The sequence below is a fragment of the Carcharodon carcharias genome, chromosome 16 (assembly GCF_017639515.1).
Source record: "Carcharodon carcharias isolate sCarCar2 chromosome 16, sCarCar2.pri, whole genome shotgun sequence".
Lineage (NCBI taxonomy): Eukaryota > Metazoa > Chordata > Chondrichthyes > Lamniformes > Lamnidae > Carcharodon > Carcharodon carcharias.
Window position 1 is genome coordinate 5,959,777 of NC_054482.1, and position 18,693 is coordinate 5,978,469.

Sequence of the window (18,693 nt, forward strand, 5' to 3'; positions counted from 1 at the left end):
AATGCACATAGGAAAAGTATAGTACGATTAAATCAAGTGAACGTGGCTTTAGAAAAGGGAAACCCTGTTTGACAAGCTTGTTAGTATTTTGAGGATGTAACTAATAAGGTAGATAAAGGGGAACCAGTAGATATAGTATACCTAGATTTCCAAAAGGCATTCGATCAGGTGTCTCACAAAAGATTAATAGGCAAGATAAAGGCTTCTGGAGTCAGGAATAATATATTGACATGGACAGATCATTGCTAATGGACAGGAAGCAGAGCATGGGTATAAACTAGGCATTTTCAAGTTGGCAGGCTGTGACTGGTGGAGTGCCGCAAGGATCAGCACTGAGACCTCGGCTACATTAATCTACATTAATGATGTAGATGAAGAGACAGAGAGTAATGTATCTAAGTTTGCTGATTATATGAAGCCAGGCGGAAAGGTAAGCTGTAAAATGTGGGGAGGACACAGATATTGCAAAGAGATAACAGGTTAAGTAAGTGGGCAACAAGATGGCAGATGGAGTGTAATATGAGGAAGTGTGAAATTGCTCATTTTAGTAATAAGACTAGAAAAGCAGAATTTTTTTTTAAAGTTGTGAAACTTGGAAATGTTGATGTTCGGAGAGACTTGGGCTTGCTTGTACCACCAAGAAAGCAGAAAATTAGCTTACGAGTACAGCAAACAATTAAAGCACATGGTGTGTTGGCCTTTATTGCAAGGGGATCAGAGAATGGGAATAAAGACATCTTGCTACAGTTAGAGAGGGTTTTTGTGAAATCACATCTGGAATACCATATGCAGGTTTGGTCTCCACATTTATGGAAAGATATACTTGCCTTGGAGTCAGTACAAAGAAGGCTCACTAAATTGTTCCCTAGAATGTGGGAGTTCTCCTATGAGAGGTTGAGTAAATTGGGTCTATACTCTGGAGTTTAGAACAATGAGATGTGATCTCATTGAAACATAGAAGATTCTGAAGGGGTTTGACAGGGTAGACGCTGAGAGATTGTTTCTGCTGGTTAGGTATTCTAAAGCTTAGGGGCACAGTCTCAGGATGAGGGGCCAAATTTTTAGGACTGAGATGAGAAAAAATTTCTTCTTTCAGAGGATTGTGAATCTTGGGAGTTCTCTACCCTAGAGGTTGTGGTTGCTCCATTGTTTAATACGTTTAAGGCTGTGATAGACAGATTTTGATGCCCTACGGAATTGAGGGGATATGGGGAATGGGCAGGAAAGTGGAGTTGAAGCCCAAGATGAGCCATTATCGTCTTGAATAGCAGAGCATACTCAACGGGCCATATGATCTCCTCCCTTTATTTCTTGTGAGCCTCTGACCTGCTGTAGTAGCCATGGCATTTATGTGGTTGATGTAATTGAGTTGATGTTGATGGTGGGAATTGAATATGAAATGGAGGTGGTTGGATTGGTTTATCCTTCTTAAGGTGTGGTGCTTGGAATGACTCTCAGCACTTCAGGTGTGTTCTGACCACGACTTTGTATAACTGGAGGATGACCTCAATCCCTGTGAATTCTATTCCTCTGGAAAGAAAGGCCAGCATTCCATTAGTCTTGTTGATTACTTTCTACACCTGTTCATGATGCTTTAATGAGCTGTGTACCTGGACCCTCAGGTATCTTTGGACTTCCACTGCTTTCTGTTTTTCAGCGTTTTGAAACTCCCTATTATATCCTTTTTAGGTACAAAGTAGATGACCTCACATTTGTCTACATTGAAATCCATTTGCCACAGTTTTGCCCATTCATTTTATCATGTTGCTTTGTAATTTTACGCTTCCATCTGCACTGCTAACAATGCTGCCTTTTTTCTGCATCATCTGCAAATTTGGATAAGTGGCATTCTGTCCTATAACCTAAGTTGTTAATAAATATGGCGAGTAGTTAAGGCCTCTATACAGAACCTTGTAGGAAACCGTGAATCACATCCTGTTAACTAGTGCATCTGCTCGTTCTCCCCACTCTGTCTCCAGCCTCTGAGCCATTTTCTAACCAGGCCAATAATTTGCCTCCAATGCCATGGATTTCGACTTCAGCTTACTTTGTCATATGAGGCACTTTGTCAGTTGCTGTCAGGAAGTCCATATAAATAACATTCATAACATTCCTCTGTCCACTACTTGGTCATCTCTTCAAAAGTTCAGTCAGGTGCGTCAGGCATGACCAATCATTTATAACTCCACGCTGGCTCTCTGATCAGTTGAAAATTTTCAAGATATCCAGTCAACCTATTCTTAATTATAGACTCTAATGATTTCCAACCAAATGTTGATGGACTAACTAGTATAATTTCCTGGTATTCCCCTCTCGCCTTTCTTAAATAGCAGTGTGAAATGCACAATTTTCCAAACTAAAGGAAGAGATCCCACAATGAGAGAACTTTGGAAGATTGTAGCTAGTGCATCTGCAATGTTCTCACCTTCTTCTGCTCAAGGGCATTAGTGAACCATCGAGGTTTTTTAGGCCACTTTTATTGATCCCAGCTCTTTTGCCCCCCGCAGATTTGTTTAATAGACTCATTAGAAATTACCATGGTGGGACTTGAACTCTCATTCTTTGGATTATTGGTCTAACAATGTAGCCTCTGTGTTACCACAACTAATTATGATTCGACTTGTTTCATCTCAAAGTAAATTGGTTGCTGATGCACAAGATACTCTGAATATATTCACAAGATACATTCTGAGCAAGACGCAGTTGGTACAGAATTTTTGTAGGCCATTCTGAAAAAAAAATGGGAGACCTAAAATTTAAAAACAAGTTAGATTCAACAGTGTCTCAAAAAGACTGGCTCACGTTTAGGATGGAAAATATCTAAAGGTTATCAGTAACATTGTTAACAGCCACAAAAGTTCAAGCCAGAAAATGGCTTCTGATCAACAAATTTGTCAAAATTCGAGAGAACGACCTTCTGCTTAATAAATAAATGGCTGAAGGATTGATCCATTTTTCTAACCAGCACTGTAAATCAGAGGACACACTGGTGTGTAATAATAGGAGCATTCACTAGATGGCAGGTAAGTTGTAATTCAGTAGATGAGTAGATTAATAAATTAGAGCCATGATAATATGTTATGTTACACAGCCTATACATTCCTCTATAAGCCAGTGACTATGCTTCAAAAATACTTGGTTGGCTGTAAAGCACTTTGCAATGTTCTGAGGTCGTGAAAGGCGTGACAGAAATGCAAGTTTATCTCTTAACTGTACAGATTCTTGACTCACTTGTGAGCAACGCCTCAAAGTCCATTAATGTATTAAAGTTTTATGCTCTGCAGGTACTTCCTGTAAATGTAATACTTGCTATCTTTCAAACTTCTGTGGATGTTTTAATTGGAGCTAAAAGCAAAAATTTTATTTTTAATATTTTCCACCTGCCATGCACACACCCCCCCCCCCCCCACCTCCAACCCCACAAACCTCATCTAACTCCCTGCTGCCTCTCATTTACATAAAGTAGACCCTCCAGCCTGGGGCTTTTATAGCTTGCGTCTCTCTCTGTTTATACACTGAGATTAAAGTTAACTGTTGTTCATGTTAACAGTTCCAAATCTTGAAAGATTGTCCCCTATTCAAGTTTGAGTTGGAGTCAGGCTCTGAAAAATAAGTTCCTGAATTTAAACATTGAAGCAAAAGCTTTTAGTGACACTGCAGTGCAGATACTTGATAAAGTAGGAAAGATGTATAGAAGTTTGATCTTTGTCAATTTAAACCCTTTAAATATCTTTTCAAATGCAAGTCTTTTTATTTTATAACTTTGGCGTGCACTAAGAAAAATGCGCAACTGAGCAGGTATTCAGAAATGTGCAGTGTTGCTGCCCCTTATTACTTGAACAGAATTATTTATTCAAATGTGGTATGTGAATGGAATGTATAAGAAAATATATCTACTTGAGGTGGGAAAGGAAAATGATTTAAAAAAAACTCTCTTCCCAGAGGTAATTGACAAAAGCCCTACCCTGTTTGAGATGATATATTAGTAACTCTTTTACAAATCCATAAAATGGAGTTGTAAACCAATGTTAAACCCCTTCATTGCAACAGCATACGTCTGACTTCCAATATAAGATGCTCGAGTGTTTTGAGTGTAACATAAAACTTGAGCATTGCTATGAAATCTATCTCCAAGTCGTATATATGATTTTCTCCATGTTGATCAGTACAAAGTTATTTTTGTGTTCATCATTTTATTTACTGAAATCCTGCTCTGTACATTTTTTGCGGTGTGTGCTTCTATAAGAATTAGCATCCTCGCTTCATTTTGAACCAGTGTTCTAGTACAAAGGAAAATGCAGGTCTTCGTGATGTCAAGAAAGGAGAATAAATCTATTTGTATTGTTTTTATTATTTCTGTTTGAGATATGAAAAGGAATACTTAAGTTACTATTTCTTTCCAGATATTTGAAATGATGGATGCCAAAGCTCGTCAAGATTGCATCAAAGAAATAGACCTCTTAAAGGTAAGAATGGGGGCAAGAAAACCAGGTTACAAACTGGAGGCAAGGTAATTCTAAGTATTTCTTTTTATATTTATGTCATTGGAGTTAGTTCTCTAGTAGATAGTAACCTAATTACATAAACAACCAAAACAACTGCAGAAGATACTTGTACAATATTTTATCTTAAAACTAATTACATTGTAGACTCCAACTAATAGTTTGGCGATTACAATTTTGGGAGAACCACGTCAGTAAATGTGTCATACTGCTGACAGTGTAAGCCTTTAATGCTTGTGACAGTTTTCGTTGTGATCATGATCTAGTACTCTCTCTTATTCAATTGGATGCATGCCAGTGACCACTTTCGGGGTTAATCTGTGACAACTAGGTTTCTAAAATATTTACAAAACGATCAAAGTGAACAGTACACTTGGATTTGCCTTATGGTTATGACAATTACAGCTCTCTTTTTCAATAGGATCTCTTTCAATGCAACACTAATGTTGTATGGGCTAACTGTTGTAGGCAGAGCACTGCCCATAAAGAATAATCATTTTAGGGATGGGCGTAATCTTTTTTTTTTCAACTTATTTTTCTCTCCCCTGTCAACTGCTTAAAACTTAACTGGTTTATAAGTTAATGATTTAATAAAAACGTGAGTCTAGCTAGTTTAACTATATGTTTTATTTACCTTTTAAGTAGTTATGAGTTCCACATAGTTTGAAATAAATTCAGTAGAATGTGGGCTTGTCTTTAGTGCTATGAATTTTTGCAGATGTTTTGGTTCATTAATTGTAGAAATTGACAAAGTGGTTAAATCCACATTCAAGTTCAGACATGGAAAAACAAATCACATGATTCTACACATAAAAACTGGGTAGATTTCAAATATACAGTAACCTTCACAGCTACAATTATGCCAGGGTTTATTTTATATTCCACATCAATGCCTCATTCATGAGCCAGCATTTTACAGTCTTCCCCCCCACCCCCATGGTGGGTTTGCAGGTGGTGGGGGTGGGGTGGTAAAATTCCCTGGGTGGTCTTCCTGCCACTGTCACCCCTGATCTGTCCATGCTTTTATGGCGGGCGGGCAAGGCCTGGGGGTCCTACCTACTGTCACCCAGTTGAGGTCCTTATGAGACCAATTATTTGCCACTTCTGAACCACTTCCCACCCAGCCTCAGCTTTGAGGCTGGTAGTAAGAGTTCAGGGGTGGCATGGGAAGCCTAGCCGGTCACCCTGCTCGGGCCTTGGGTGTGAAGGGAGGCCTCCCCTCTGGCCTCCCTATCAAGATCCCCCACCCTCATCAGGCTTCACCTCCTCTCCCCACTGTGAGCCCCCTGCACTTACCTAGTCCTGGACTCCTGGACTTGGAATCTGGGGACTGCTTGTATTCCCAGTATCCAGGCCACTGCTGCCTTTGGCTGGCAGTTCTGTGGTCCCAGTAGTGCCAATCGGATTAACCGGCAGCTCCCTGAGGTGGGACTTCTGCCCCTCACTCAGGCACAAATCCCACCTCCAAGCGTTAAATGGCTGCAGGCTGCGATGATGGATGGGGATGCATTCTCTGCGAGCTCTTCAGGTGGCAGGACAAGAAACCTTGCCATCTGAAAAATCCTGCCTGTGGTGGTGGTCCACGTTACCAGACTTTGACTAATGTTACATACAGGCTACCATCATGAACTGCACAAAAGTGGTCAAATAGTGATGCTATTTTATGGCTTTTTCTCCCCAAGGATAGTTACTCTGCTTACTCTCCACAGCATAGAGATTTGAATGCAGGACTCAATTAAATCCTATCACTGCAACAGCACAATTAGTACAAGGAGAGTGGCAGAATTTAACTAAAACTTAAACATCTTGGCTGACCAAAGAAACTGGGTGTGTAGAATGCCAAAAGGTATTTAAGACTGGTATCATGTTTTCATCTGGCTAGTCAATTAAGATTAACATTGCAATTGATTAAATTGTATCTTTTGAGAATTGTGGATGCTGTGAAAATCCACTATGACAAATAATCAATTAAATAATTTGTGTGTATGTATTTCACAGCAATTGAACCATGCAAATGTAATAAAATACCTTGCATCATTCATTGAAGACAATGAGCTAAACATTGTATTGGAACTGGCAGATGCTGGAGACCTTTCTAGAATGATAAAGGTAAGAACTTTTAACTTCATATAATTGTCTTTCACTCATGTTAGTAAGGAATGAGAGTTTTTATGTAATGTTGTATCATCATTAAGTCCCAAGTCTCATGAGTATTATTAAAGCTGTTGTAAAATGTGTACGATGGTATAACCTACAGAAGACAATATATTCAAGGGAAGGTATGTCTTTGGAGAGTACTTAATTTTCAAAGTACAACCTCCTTTTTTTGTGGAAGAAAATACATTTCTTTGACATTCTCTAGTAAAAATGTAAATTTTTTGCCAGCTTGGAGACCCTTGAGTAGTTTCTGTCCTTAACAGAATGCTCTATCATGTAGCTGTTATCTTTGTTATTGGGATGGATTGAAGTATCTGCCATTATTAAACATACTTTTCTTCACCCTGTCCCACAAAAAATAACTTTTGATAATACATTCTTTTACTGAACTGTGTCGTATGTCTAAGTAATTTTGAAATCTAAAGGTAGCTGCTACTATTGCCTTTAGAAAGTTTATAAACTTTGTCATATATTGTAGGAGTTTTCCATACTAGGTATTTGTCTTTCAAACACAGTCAAGCAAAAGTGACTACAAACGAGTTGAAATGCAACATGCATTTGAAGTGATGCTGGCTGGAGTATGCAAACTATTTTGCATTTTGTTGTAAAGTACCAGACTTTATTTTTCTAATTTACTGTAGGTTTTTCATTTTTAAACAGCCGCAACAGCACCCAAGATGCTGGCCCCAACTATGTTATGTATAAGTGTAAATAGTAATACCAGCTGCATTTTGAGGACTTGTGTAAATATTGTCAAGGGATAGTCTCAACTAGAAGTTACGTGAATTGACTAGAGGCAAAGGTTCACAAGTGCTTATCTGTCGCTGTTCTCAAAGCAGTTAGCAACACTTGTGAGCTCTCAGAACTTAGTCTTTGCGTCGCGATGAAGGGTTAGCATTCCAATGTGTCCTATGGATCCACTTGACCGGAGAATTTTCCTCCCCACCATATTCCCCCATCCATACATAGAGGAAATCCCTGATATAAGTTTTAATGAAGACAATTCTTGGAGTTGGTTCCGATGAGAGTTCTAAAATGAGAAAGGATAAGGATTCAGACTCAAACCATTAGTTCACTAATGGCAGCAGATATCTTCCCTTTTTTATAGTTTGATGGTTGCTGTTGAAGAGTTACACTTTCTAGAGCGTTGACCAAAATGAATCCCAATTCTAATATTGTAATAATCTCAGTTTTACAGTAGGTTGGACCAAGTTTGCCCTTAATTTAAATCCTGGATTCTGGATTAACAGATAATCATTCAAATTTGTTAAATGGACAGCTGGAATTTTTACAGATGTTTTGAAGGACGTAGTGTAATAAGTGAATATCGACAGAAAATGTTGATAATGTTTGTGTCAGGCAGCATTGGTGGACAGAGAAAGAGTTAATATTTCAGGTTGATGACCTTTTATCAGAACTGGAAAAGTTAAAGATGTAACAGTTTTTATAAGTAAGAGGTAAGGAAGGAGAGGAGGGGAGGAAAGAACAAAACGGAAGCCCTTTATAGACTAAAAGGCAGGAGAGATTAAATGATAAAAGGGATGATGTTGCAAGGCAAAGGGGGATGGTAATGGGATAAATTAAACAAAAATGGTCTGGAGGAGGTGTAAATGGGAATAGCAGATTCATTGCCAACAGCTGCTGTCAGGTCAAAAATGGGGGTGTGGTTATGATGTGAAATTGTTGATCACAACGTTGAACCTAGAAGGCCCTGAAGTGCCAAGCCGAAAGATTGGGTGATGGTCCTCAAGTTTGTGTTGTGTTTCATTGAAGCAGTGTTGGAAGCTGAGAACAGAGAGGGAGTGGAAAGAGAATTAAAATGGCAAGTGACCAAAAGCTTAGGGCCACATTTGCGCACTGAACAGAGGTGTTTAGCGAATTGATCCCCCAGTCTCTGTTTTGTGTCTGCACGTAGAGGAGACTGCATTGTGAGCAGCGAATACAGTATCTCAATGGAAAGAAATACATGAAAATTGCTGTTTCACCTGGAAGGGGTGTACAGGACCCTGGGCTGTGGGAAAAGAGGAGATGAAAAGGCAGGTGTAACATCTCTGACGTTTGCATGAGAAGGTACCCTGGAAAGGGATGTGGATGTTGGGGATGATTGAGGAGTAGAATGGGTGACATGGAGGAAAGGTGTGCTTGCACAGGGTGGTGGCATCATCCTGCAGTTGATGGAAATGGTGTAGGATGATCTGTTGAATATAACAATGGACTTCATTGTGCAATTGCCTAGTCTTAGTACGTTACTACTTATTACTTAGCTAGGTATCCTCAAACCCAAGCTTCTTAAGTTGGTATAATGAACTTCAAGCCATTGTGGAGGTTTCACTTGTGTTGTTCATCATTTTCATAAACCTGAAAAACTTGGTTGAAATAAAACTATCAACAACACTCCAGTAATTACAGTCACAGTTTAGTCTAACTTATCCAGCATTGTCTGAGTAAAAGTCCTTAATATATATACAGAATATTTTAATTTGGGCAAGACAATTTTGTGGAAACTCAACGCATTCGGTCTGAATTTTTTTGTAAGTGACAAAAGGATTTGCCCTTTCCCAATTAATTTCTATGATCTTTTGCATAGGAAGTTCCTATAAATTAGATACCTGTATGGTCCAGTGCCCCTCTGCAGGACATCTGGGACCTGTGTGAACAGAGCAAGCAATTGTGGTCTCCTTAAGCAATCAGATGGAAGTATTGTTAATAAACAACATGGTCTGAACCAGGAATTGTAAGTTAGACTTGTGAATTCAATGTCAAAACAGAAAGTGAAATAAAGAGAGGGAAGTAAAGATTTGATTAAGAGGGAAAAAGAGACAGAAAGAGAAAGTAGTAAATGAAATAAAATCTGCAGCAATTAAAATTTCAAGGACTGATGCTTTGCATTTATTTTTTTCACTGCCAGAGAGGCTGTTTTGGAATAATTAAAATTTATCATTTTGTTGAGGAGCTAAGCCAGAGAGCACTCATGAACTGAGTGCATCATAAATAGTGTCTTTAGCATAATAAATCATCCCGAGGTGCTTCACAAGAGCATTATAAAATAAAATACAACACCAAACCATATAAGGAGATATTGGGTCAGATGACCAAAAGCTTGGTGAAAGAGTTAGATTTTGAGGAATGTCTTAAAGGAGAAAAGCGAGGTAGAGGGGCAGAGACTGCAGGCAGAATATTCCAGAACTTGGGGCCTGGACAACTGAAGGCACGGCCACCAATGATGGAGCAATTAAATTTGGAGATTCTTGAGGCCAGAATTAGAAGAGCACAAATACCTCGCAAGGTTGTGGGGCCGGATAAGATTACAGAGACAGGGAGGGATGAGGTCATGGATTTGGAAACAAGGATGAGAATGTTCAAATCAAGGTGTTGCTTGACAAGTGTGAGAAGTTGAGGATTTGGGGAGAGTGGAACTCTCTGGTAATGTTGGTGAATAGGTCAAACTGAAATTTACTCTTAAAGTTCTCGATTATACTTGAAAGTCTTAAAACTGCAAGGTAGTTAAGGAGATAACGATTAAGTCAATCAATTATGTGATTGCTTGAATACAAAATAATTATATTGAGCTGAATGAGCAGTTTCTCTTTGTTATTCATTCATGGGATGTGGGTATCACTGGCTAGGGTAGCATTTATTACTTGTCCCTAATTGCCCTTGAGAAGGTGGTGGTGAGCTGCCTTCTTGAACCGCTGCAGTCCATGTGGTATAGGTACGCCCACTGTGCTATTAGGAGGGAGTTCCAGGATTTTGACCCAACAACAGTGAAGGAGCGGCAATATATTTCCAAGTCAGGATGGTGAGTGGCCTGAAGGGGAACTTCCAGGTGGTATGTTCCCTCCCATGTGTCTGCAGGCCTTGTCCTTCTAGGTGGTAGCAGTCATGGGTTTAGAAGGTACTGCCTAAGGAGCCTTGGTGAGTTCCTGCTGTGCATCTTGTAGCTGGCACATAGTGCTGCCAATGTGTGTGGGTGTTGGAGGGAGTGAATGTTTGTGGATGAGGTGCTAATTGAGTGGGATGTTTTGTTTTGGATGGTGTTGAGCTTCTTGAGTTTTGTTGGAGCTGCAATCATCCAGGCAAGTGGAAAGTATTCCATCACACTCCTGACTTGTGCCTTGTAGATGGTGGGCAGTGGGGAGTTAGGAGGTGAGTTACTCGCTGCAAGATTCCAAGCCTCTGACCTGCCATTGTAGCCACAGAATTTATATGGCTAGTCCAGCTGAGTTTCTGGCCGCTGGGTCAGAATTTCTGGAACTTCCTTCCTAACAGCACTGTGGGTGTACCTACACCACAGGGACTGCAGCAGTTCAAGAAGGCAGCTCACTACCACCACCTTGAGGTCAATTAATGTTGGGCAATAAATGCTGGCCTGGCCAGCTACACCAACATCCTGTAAATGAATAATAATAAAAGTCCAAGGTGCAGATGTGCAATGCATCAAGGAGGGGGAGAGTGAGCTTGACAAATTTGACCCAGGTGACAGTCACACCCTTCAGGTTAGCTAGTGGTTTAGATTTGGTCTGAGACAGGAGGGTGTAACTGTGATTCCTGCAGATAAAGTGACTGCAGATACAGTGGTGAATGAGTAGGCCTTTTGCCATTTTCCAACAGATGCTAAGTAATTACTCTGGTGTGGCACTGATCGGTTTGATCAGCTATCATACTCAGTTTGCTAGAACACTGGTCCTATTCAGGTTTAAGTGGAGACCTCTTTTCACAGCTTTGGTGTTGATGAGATCAAAGGCACCAGGAAGGGTGGGCCAATTGACAATGGCACATTGGTACAGGAGACGATTCAATTAGGAGTGAACAGGAATATGATAGTGGTAGAGGATAGTATCGTCAGGTAGATAGCTAAAGTGCTCTATAGCTGTGATATGGAATCCTAAAGACTGTGTTGCCTTTAAGGATATTGCCTGAAAAGTGTGATGTGATACACTTTGGAAGGAGTAATTTGACAAGGAAAGTATTCAATGAACAGCACGACACTAGGAAGTTCTGAGGAACAAAGGGACCTTGGCGTGTGTGTCCATAGATCTCAAAAGGCGGAGGGGCACGTTAGTGGGGTGGTGAAAAAGGCATATGGGACACTTGCCTTTATCAATTGAGGCATAGATTACAAAAGTAGGGAGGTCATGTTGGAGTTGTATAGAACCTTGGTGAGGCCACAGCTGGAGTACTGTGTGCAGTTCTGATCGCCACATTATAGGAAGGATGTGATTGCACTGGAGGGGGTGCAGAGGAGATTCACCAGGATGTTGCCCGGGATGAACCATTTAAGTTATGAAGAGAGGTTGGATAGACTTGGATTGTTTTAGTTGGAGCGGAGAAGACTGAGGGGCAACCTGATCAAGGAGTACAAGATTATGAGGGGCATGGACAGGGTGGATAGGGAGCAGCTATTCCCCTTAGTTGAAGAGTCAGTTACAAGGGGATATAAGTTCAAGATGAGGGGCAGGAGGTTAGGGGGGATGTGAGGAAAAACTTTTTTACCCAGAGGGTGGTGACGGTCTAGAATGCACTGCCTGAGAGAGTGGTGGAGGCAGGTTGCCTTACATCCTTTAAAAGTACCTGGATGAGCACTTGGCACATCACATTCATGTCATAACATTCAAGGCTATGGGCCAAGTGCTGGTAAATGGGATTAGGTAGGTAGGTCAGGTGTTTCTCACGTGTCGGTGCAGATTCGATGGGCTGAAGGGCCTCTTTTGCACTGAGATTCTGTGATTCTGTGAAAGTGAGAAAGGATCCAATTGTTGCCAGTGTAGGAACCAACAGCATAGATAGAAATACAAATATAGGTTCTCGGAAGGAATTTGATATGCTGGGGCCCGCATATAAAAAGGAGAACCTCAAAGGTAGTAATCTACCTGAGCTACGTACAAAATGGTACAGGAGCAAACAGTGTGGCTGAAAACATGGCTTGAAAGGCAGGATTTTTAATTCAGTCACCAGCACCAACTCTGTGGAAAGATGGCACTGTTCTGTTGGAACAGGTTCCACTTAGTCCAAGCTAGGACCTGTGTTCTGGAAAATTGAATATGATAGTTGATAGAAATTTGAACTGATACAAATAGGACACAAATAGAGATAAATGGGTTTGATCTGGTAATTGTAAGAAAGATGTGGTTGACTGCTGACTGAGGTTGGAACTAAAAGCTAAATATTCAACTTTTAGAAAATATATATGAAATTATAAAGGAGCTAGAGTAGCTCAAATAATAAAGGTTGAGATTAAGGCTGTGGGGAGAAAGGACCTTAACCCAGAAAATCAGGAAGCAGAATCAGTGTGGCTGGAGCTATGAAATAACCAAGGGCAGGAAGCACTGGCAATAATAATAGTATTAGACAGAGTATTAATCAGTAAATTAGTCGTATAACAAAAGGAATGCAATCTTCTTGGTACCTGAGTCTTCTCATGGACTGGACAAACCAAATTAGCAAAAATAGGTTGAAGGATGAGCTCATGGCATGTTTTTGCCTGTTTTTTTAATGCCAGTTTTATAGAACAATGTGTCAAGGAAAGAACTTGGGAACAGGCTGTTTTGGATCTAGTGTTGTGTAATGAGAATCAACTGACACCTGAGATGTGGGGTTATCTTATGAGGAACGGCTGGACAGACTGGTGCTGTAATCGTTAGTTCTGATCTTCAAAATTCCGTGGATTTTAGACCAATCCTTGTGAATTGGAGGGTCACAAATGTAACCTTGCTGTTGACTAGTGAAAGGAGAGAGGTCAGTTAGCCTGACATTGGTAATAAGGAAGACTTGGTAGAGTCATGATTTCTAAGAGGGAAATTGTGTTTTACGAATCTGCGAGAATTTTTGAGGGTGTTACTAGCAGCATAGATAAGGTGGGGTGAACCACCGATATAGTTCATTGAGAATTTCAGTAAGTTTTCAATCAAGTTGTTGCGCGTTATGAGGAATCAGGATTGGGCAAGATTTATTAGCATGGATAAGTGAACAGACACAACACCAAGAGCAGGAATAAATGAGTCATTTTCTGGATGTTAGGGTGTAACTAGTGGAATGCCACAAGAATCAGTACTTGGGTCTAAAAATATATCTGTGACTTTGATGAAGAGATTGAGGGCAATATATCCATGTTCGCTGACGTTACAAAGATAGGTGGAAAAGTAAGTTGTGAGGAGGGCAGAAAGAGGCTGCAAAAGGTTTTGGATTGGATAAGTGAATGGATCAGAAGGCCGCAGATGGAGTATAATGTGGGAAGTCGTGGAAATATCAAATTTGGTAGGAAGAATGGAAAAGCAAAATATTTTTTAAAAGGTCCATGATTGGTATATGTTGGTATTCAGAGGGATTTAGAAGTTCTTGTACATGAATCGCAGAATAGTTAACATGCAGTTTCAGCAAGCAATTAGTTTGCTAGCCTTTATTGCAAGGGGATTGGAGTGTACGAATAAGGAAGTCTTGCTACAATCGTGTTTGGGTTTGCTTAGTACATTAGTACACTTGGAGTACATGTGTACTATCTCCTTGCTTAAGGAAAGATATCCTTTGCTTAGTGGTGGCCATGAAGGGTCACTAGATTGATTCCTGGGATGAGAGGGCTGTCTGATAAGGTAATGTTGAGTAGTGGATATTGGCCTGTATTCTCTGGAGTTTTGAAGAATGTGCAGTGATCTCATTGAAATGTTTATGATTCTTAGAGGACTTGACTCTGTGGATGCTGAGAGGTTCTTTTCCCTTGGCTGAAGACTATAGGCCATATCTCAGGATGAGAGTATGGCCATTTAGGATTGAGATGAGGAGAAACTTTATTTGAAGGATTATGAATCTTTGGACTCCTATACCCCAAAGACTTTTGGATGCTCAGCCATTGGCTATTCAGGACTGCAATCGATAAGTTATTGGGCATCAAGGGAATCATGAAATTCTGGCCCATCATTATAAGCCATATTTGTGGTTGTCATTACTGAATTTTAATTGATTTCAGTTATGAATAACAACTTTAATTTTTAAAAGGCCTGCACCATTCCAAAACTGTTATTGATGTTCAGAGTAATGAAATGAAATCAATATTGCATAAATGTGCCATGGTCCCTTTTAACTAGTGTAAACATGACATGCACTTCTGTATATTACTGGTTTTCTGATTATAGAATAATGCCTTTAAAATTGTATACGATAGAAATTGTATTTTACCTAAACAGCAATATTTGGTTGTACATAACTTAATTACAGCTAACTAAAGCATTTTTTATGAACAAAGTTACTGCAATTTTTGCCAGGGGAGAAAGCAAGTAAACTTCAATGATGTGTATCTTAGAAGGTTCTGTTTATTGGTGTAATTTACATTTCCTACTCACTTTTGCTTCTACACTCAAGTCTTCAGTGTTGGTGATATTTTATTTTTAATCCCTAAGCGAGAGTGCATGTTTTAAAGTAATGAAGTGTTTTATTTAAATTTAATGGAATAAGTTTAATGCAACTTAATGTACTATTCCACAAAGACCAACAGCAGCAAATTAACTCGATTTGCTAAGTAACAGTGTCAACATATATTTCAGCCAGAATTAATGATTTAAATAAAGGATTTTTGGCCAGTTATGCTTAAATCCTGCAGGCATGTGTCTTTATTTTAAAATTTAGTGCATACATTTTTAATATATTTAATGTGACTTATTTACTTTGTTATTGAATATTGTTTTTTATGTAATATCTTTTCACTAGAGTACAGGCCAGTAGAGTTCTTTTTGTCATATTTAAGCTTTCTTAACAATTCATTTAAAACATACGTTCTGAAAACAGTCCCTGGCCAAAAATTCCGATGTAGTTCTTTTTGTGTAAGCATTTTCTAAGTTCGTATTGAGGCCTCATTAAAGTTTTCCTAATAGCTGAATTATAAATGTATATATTTTGCAACCAGAAAACTTTGTAAGAATAAGTATTGGGTTAAGTCTGCTTGGTGTTTTTGTTTGTTGCATGTTTAAATTTAACTGTTATGGAATTATTTCATATCAGAAATCTGTGATTTGTAAATGGCAAACTTCATGTCTTATACCTCTGACTAGATGATATAGAGCAAAATAGTGGTGTATGAAAAAACACCATTTTGACATGTTAAAGTTGAATAATTTCATCAATTATACAACTGCACTGTATTAATGATCAGAAGTGAATGCATTAGCATTTTCATTAAAACTAAGGGAACCATAGGTGCTGAAAACGGGACATCTGGTAAAATTGCTCATTCAAGTGAGTTCGTAGGCCAACAATCTGCTGTAGAAAAGTTCAAGCTAAGATCAAATTCACTAAGCCCCCATTAAAAAGAAATATTGCATTATTGTAATATTGATTACAAATGTAATCATATACTTATTAAATTGTACTGTTCTTTAGAAGCGCCTGCCCTTCATCTTGCTGTCCTCCACAGTGCAATGTTTCTTGTGGACTATCTTTCATACTTGAAGCAAACTTTTGAAAGATTCACTTGCCTTTCTGTACTGGTCGAAATTCATGTGCACAAAATAGCCTTCATGGTAGAAACAACACAATGTCTTTTTCAGTAATGAAGGCAGCTTGGTCACCTGAAAAATCACATGTTCAACAGGGGCTGTGGTGGGAAATCAGGTGTTAGGAAATGCAATAGATATGAGCAGGCAGGAAACATGGGGAAATTTTAAGAAAAGTTCAGGACACCTGCAATAGGGCTTAAATATGGGACAGTCCCTTTAAGAATGATACAGTAATTATAACAAACTGTTGCAATTGGATGCAATATTAACAGCTGCTTGGAGTTTATAACTGGTTAGTTATTCCATTTAGAAATGGAAGGTTCCCCGAATTCTGAGTATAGCAAATGAGGTAAGGGCTGAGTGAGTATATCATTCTTTATATTGTACTCTTTTTGCTACTTGTAATTGGTTACTTCACTGCTTTTGATCCATGTAGTATCCAATGTAATGCAGAGTTTTGTGTACACAGACTGGCATAATATTTTGAAATCTCTGGGTTTAAACTGCAGTGGACCTTGCCTGGGATTTGTACAGTACAGATTTGTTTTCAATAACGCACCTGAGATTTATGCTTTATTTTGTTTGGACAATTTCCTGCTTTCCTAAATTGAAGCACCATTTAAGATCACAAATTTGCTTCTGTGTTTTTATAATTTTTCACCTTCCCCTTCCATGTATTAGTGCAACCCTCCTTGGGATTGTACCTCAACCAAATGGGCATACTTTATATGACAGGATAGATCCTGATTATGAGCAGGTCTTTTGCACATGGGGAGCATTGCACCCAAGTGTCAACCTGTCACCACCTTATATGTGCAGCCATGTAAACTCCATTATGGATTAAAGCATAGTTCCTTGTATAGGAGCCCAGCACAAACTATTTTTCTATTTTTTAAACTTTTGGACCTCTGGTGAACTGTCGGGTCTTCAGTATTGTTCAGGATGAGATTGGCCAATTTTGCATAGTTTAGTTTTACACAACGTGATACCTTTAACCATGAATGGCTGGCATAGAGTAGTTGCAGGCAGAATGCTTTGCAAACAGAGTGCAAAAGTTGGCAGTTTGGTGCAGAGGATGCTGCTTTTTGCTACCAATACTTGTGCTTTGTGTGCTAAGTATTTAGTTTAATCCAAGTTTAACTTAAACTAGATCAAGTAATTAGCAAAAGGACTAAAAATTAAGCTGTTGATTCAAACCTATTGACCATTAATTAAATAAGGCTATAAAGGAATGGTAGTATGTATGGTTTGCCAAACTCCAGCAAGTTGGAATGTCTAGAGAGCATTATTATCTGAAATAACCACACCTTCAGCAAGTGTCTGCGCCTTGAGGAATTTCAACTTGGTAGTTGTGGAGCTGGAGTCCAAGGTATGGACATTATGGGGTATTGGGAGGGGGCGAGTTACCTGGACACTTTGATCCAGGAGCCAGGCACATCCCTTAGGTTAGGAAGTTGTAGTGGTCTGGTTAATGGTCAGGGACAGCAGGGTATGGCTCCAGGTCATAGGTAAAAGACAGCAGATGTAGTCGTCAGCGGTTCCCCGGAATCGAGGATGATGTCTGTCAGACTTTGTGAGACTTCAGATGACTGAGGAGCCCAATCCTGGATCCCATGTTCTTCCGCAATGGGGGCACATTGTTGCACAGGGGAGTGAAAATCGCAGCCCCGGGTTTGCTTCGTTGTCCTTCCTCTGCCCCTACTGTTCTGCCTCGCTGTCAAGTCGCTGAACCTCAAAGTGCTTGTGCTTTGATGGACCAGGTGGTGCCATGCCAAGCGATTGGCAACACTCTCCTCCCAGTCAGTGGTGTTAATGCCTCCATGCTTTAGGCGACCTTGAGACCTTTATACCTTCTCCTTTGGCCGTTCTTTGATTGTTGGCCATTGCAGTGCTATGAGAAGAGAACCTGCCGAGGGAGATGGTTTTCGAGGATTGGGACCCAATGGCCTGTCCTTCGGAGTTGGTTCTGCAGGAGCAGGGCTTCAATGCTGGTAGATGCAGCTTCATGGAGGGCGCTCGCGTTAGTCCAGCGGTCCTCTGAATTGATCCCCAGGATTCGATGCAAGCACTGCTGATGGAAGCTCTCAAGGATCTTAATGTGGCTTCGGTAGACAGTCCATGGTTTGCTGCAGTGAGGAGAGTACTCAACACCTTATAAACCAGAGCCTTTGTTGCCTTGCAAAGTTCCCTGTTGTCAAAGAAACATTGGTGCAGCTTGAATAAGGCAGCGCTGGCACAGTTGACTGTGTTGGGTTTCCTTATCAATGGGAGTCCCTTGGGAGAGGTGGTTGCCGAGATAAGGCAAGTTCTGCACATACTCTAGAGCCACCCCATCTATGTGGATGGTGCAGGGGATGCCCAACTGACTCAGGGAAAATTGGTGAGGGACCTTCGTCTTGGCGATGTTTAAGGACAGGCCAAGCCTCTTATATGAGGTGTTGAAGAGGTCAAGCATGCTTTGCGTGTCCTGTACAGAGTGAGCCATCACACAGCGGTCATCCGTAAACTATAGGTCATGGATGTCCATGGTGGTGAGTTTTGTTTTTGCCTGG

At 40.0% G+C, this 18,693-nt stretch overlaps 1 protein-coding gene across 6 annotated transcripts in view; it reads left to right on the forward strand.

Moving 5' to 3' along the window:
- The window catches only part of nek7 (NIMA-related kinase 7), a 196,794-nt gene that overhangs the window by 109,838 nt on the left and 68,263 nt on the right, over positions 1-18,693 (forward strand). For all 6 annotated transcript variants that reach the window (XM_041208097.1, XM_041208099.1, XM_041208100.1 and 3 more), the window contains 2 exons: positions 4,404-4,466; positions 6,501-6,611. In XM_041208097.1, coding sequence (XP_041064031.1) covers positions 4,404-4,466; positions 6,501-6,611 — 174 coding nt within the window. The remainder of the gene's footprint in view (positions 1-4,403; positions 4,467-6,500; positions 6,612-18,693) is intronic.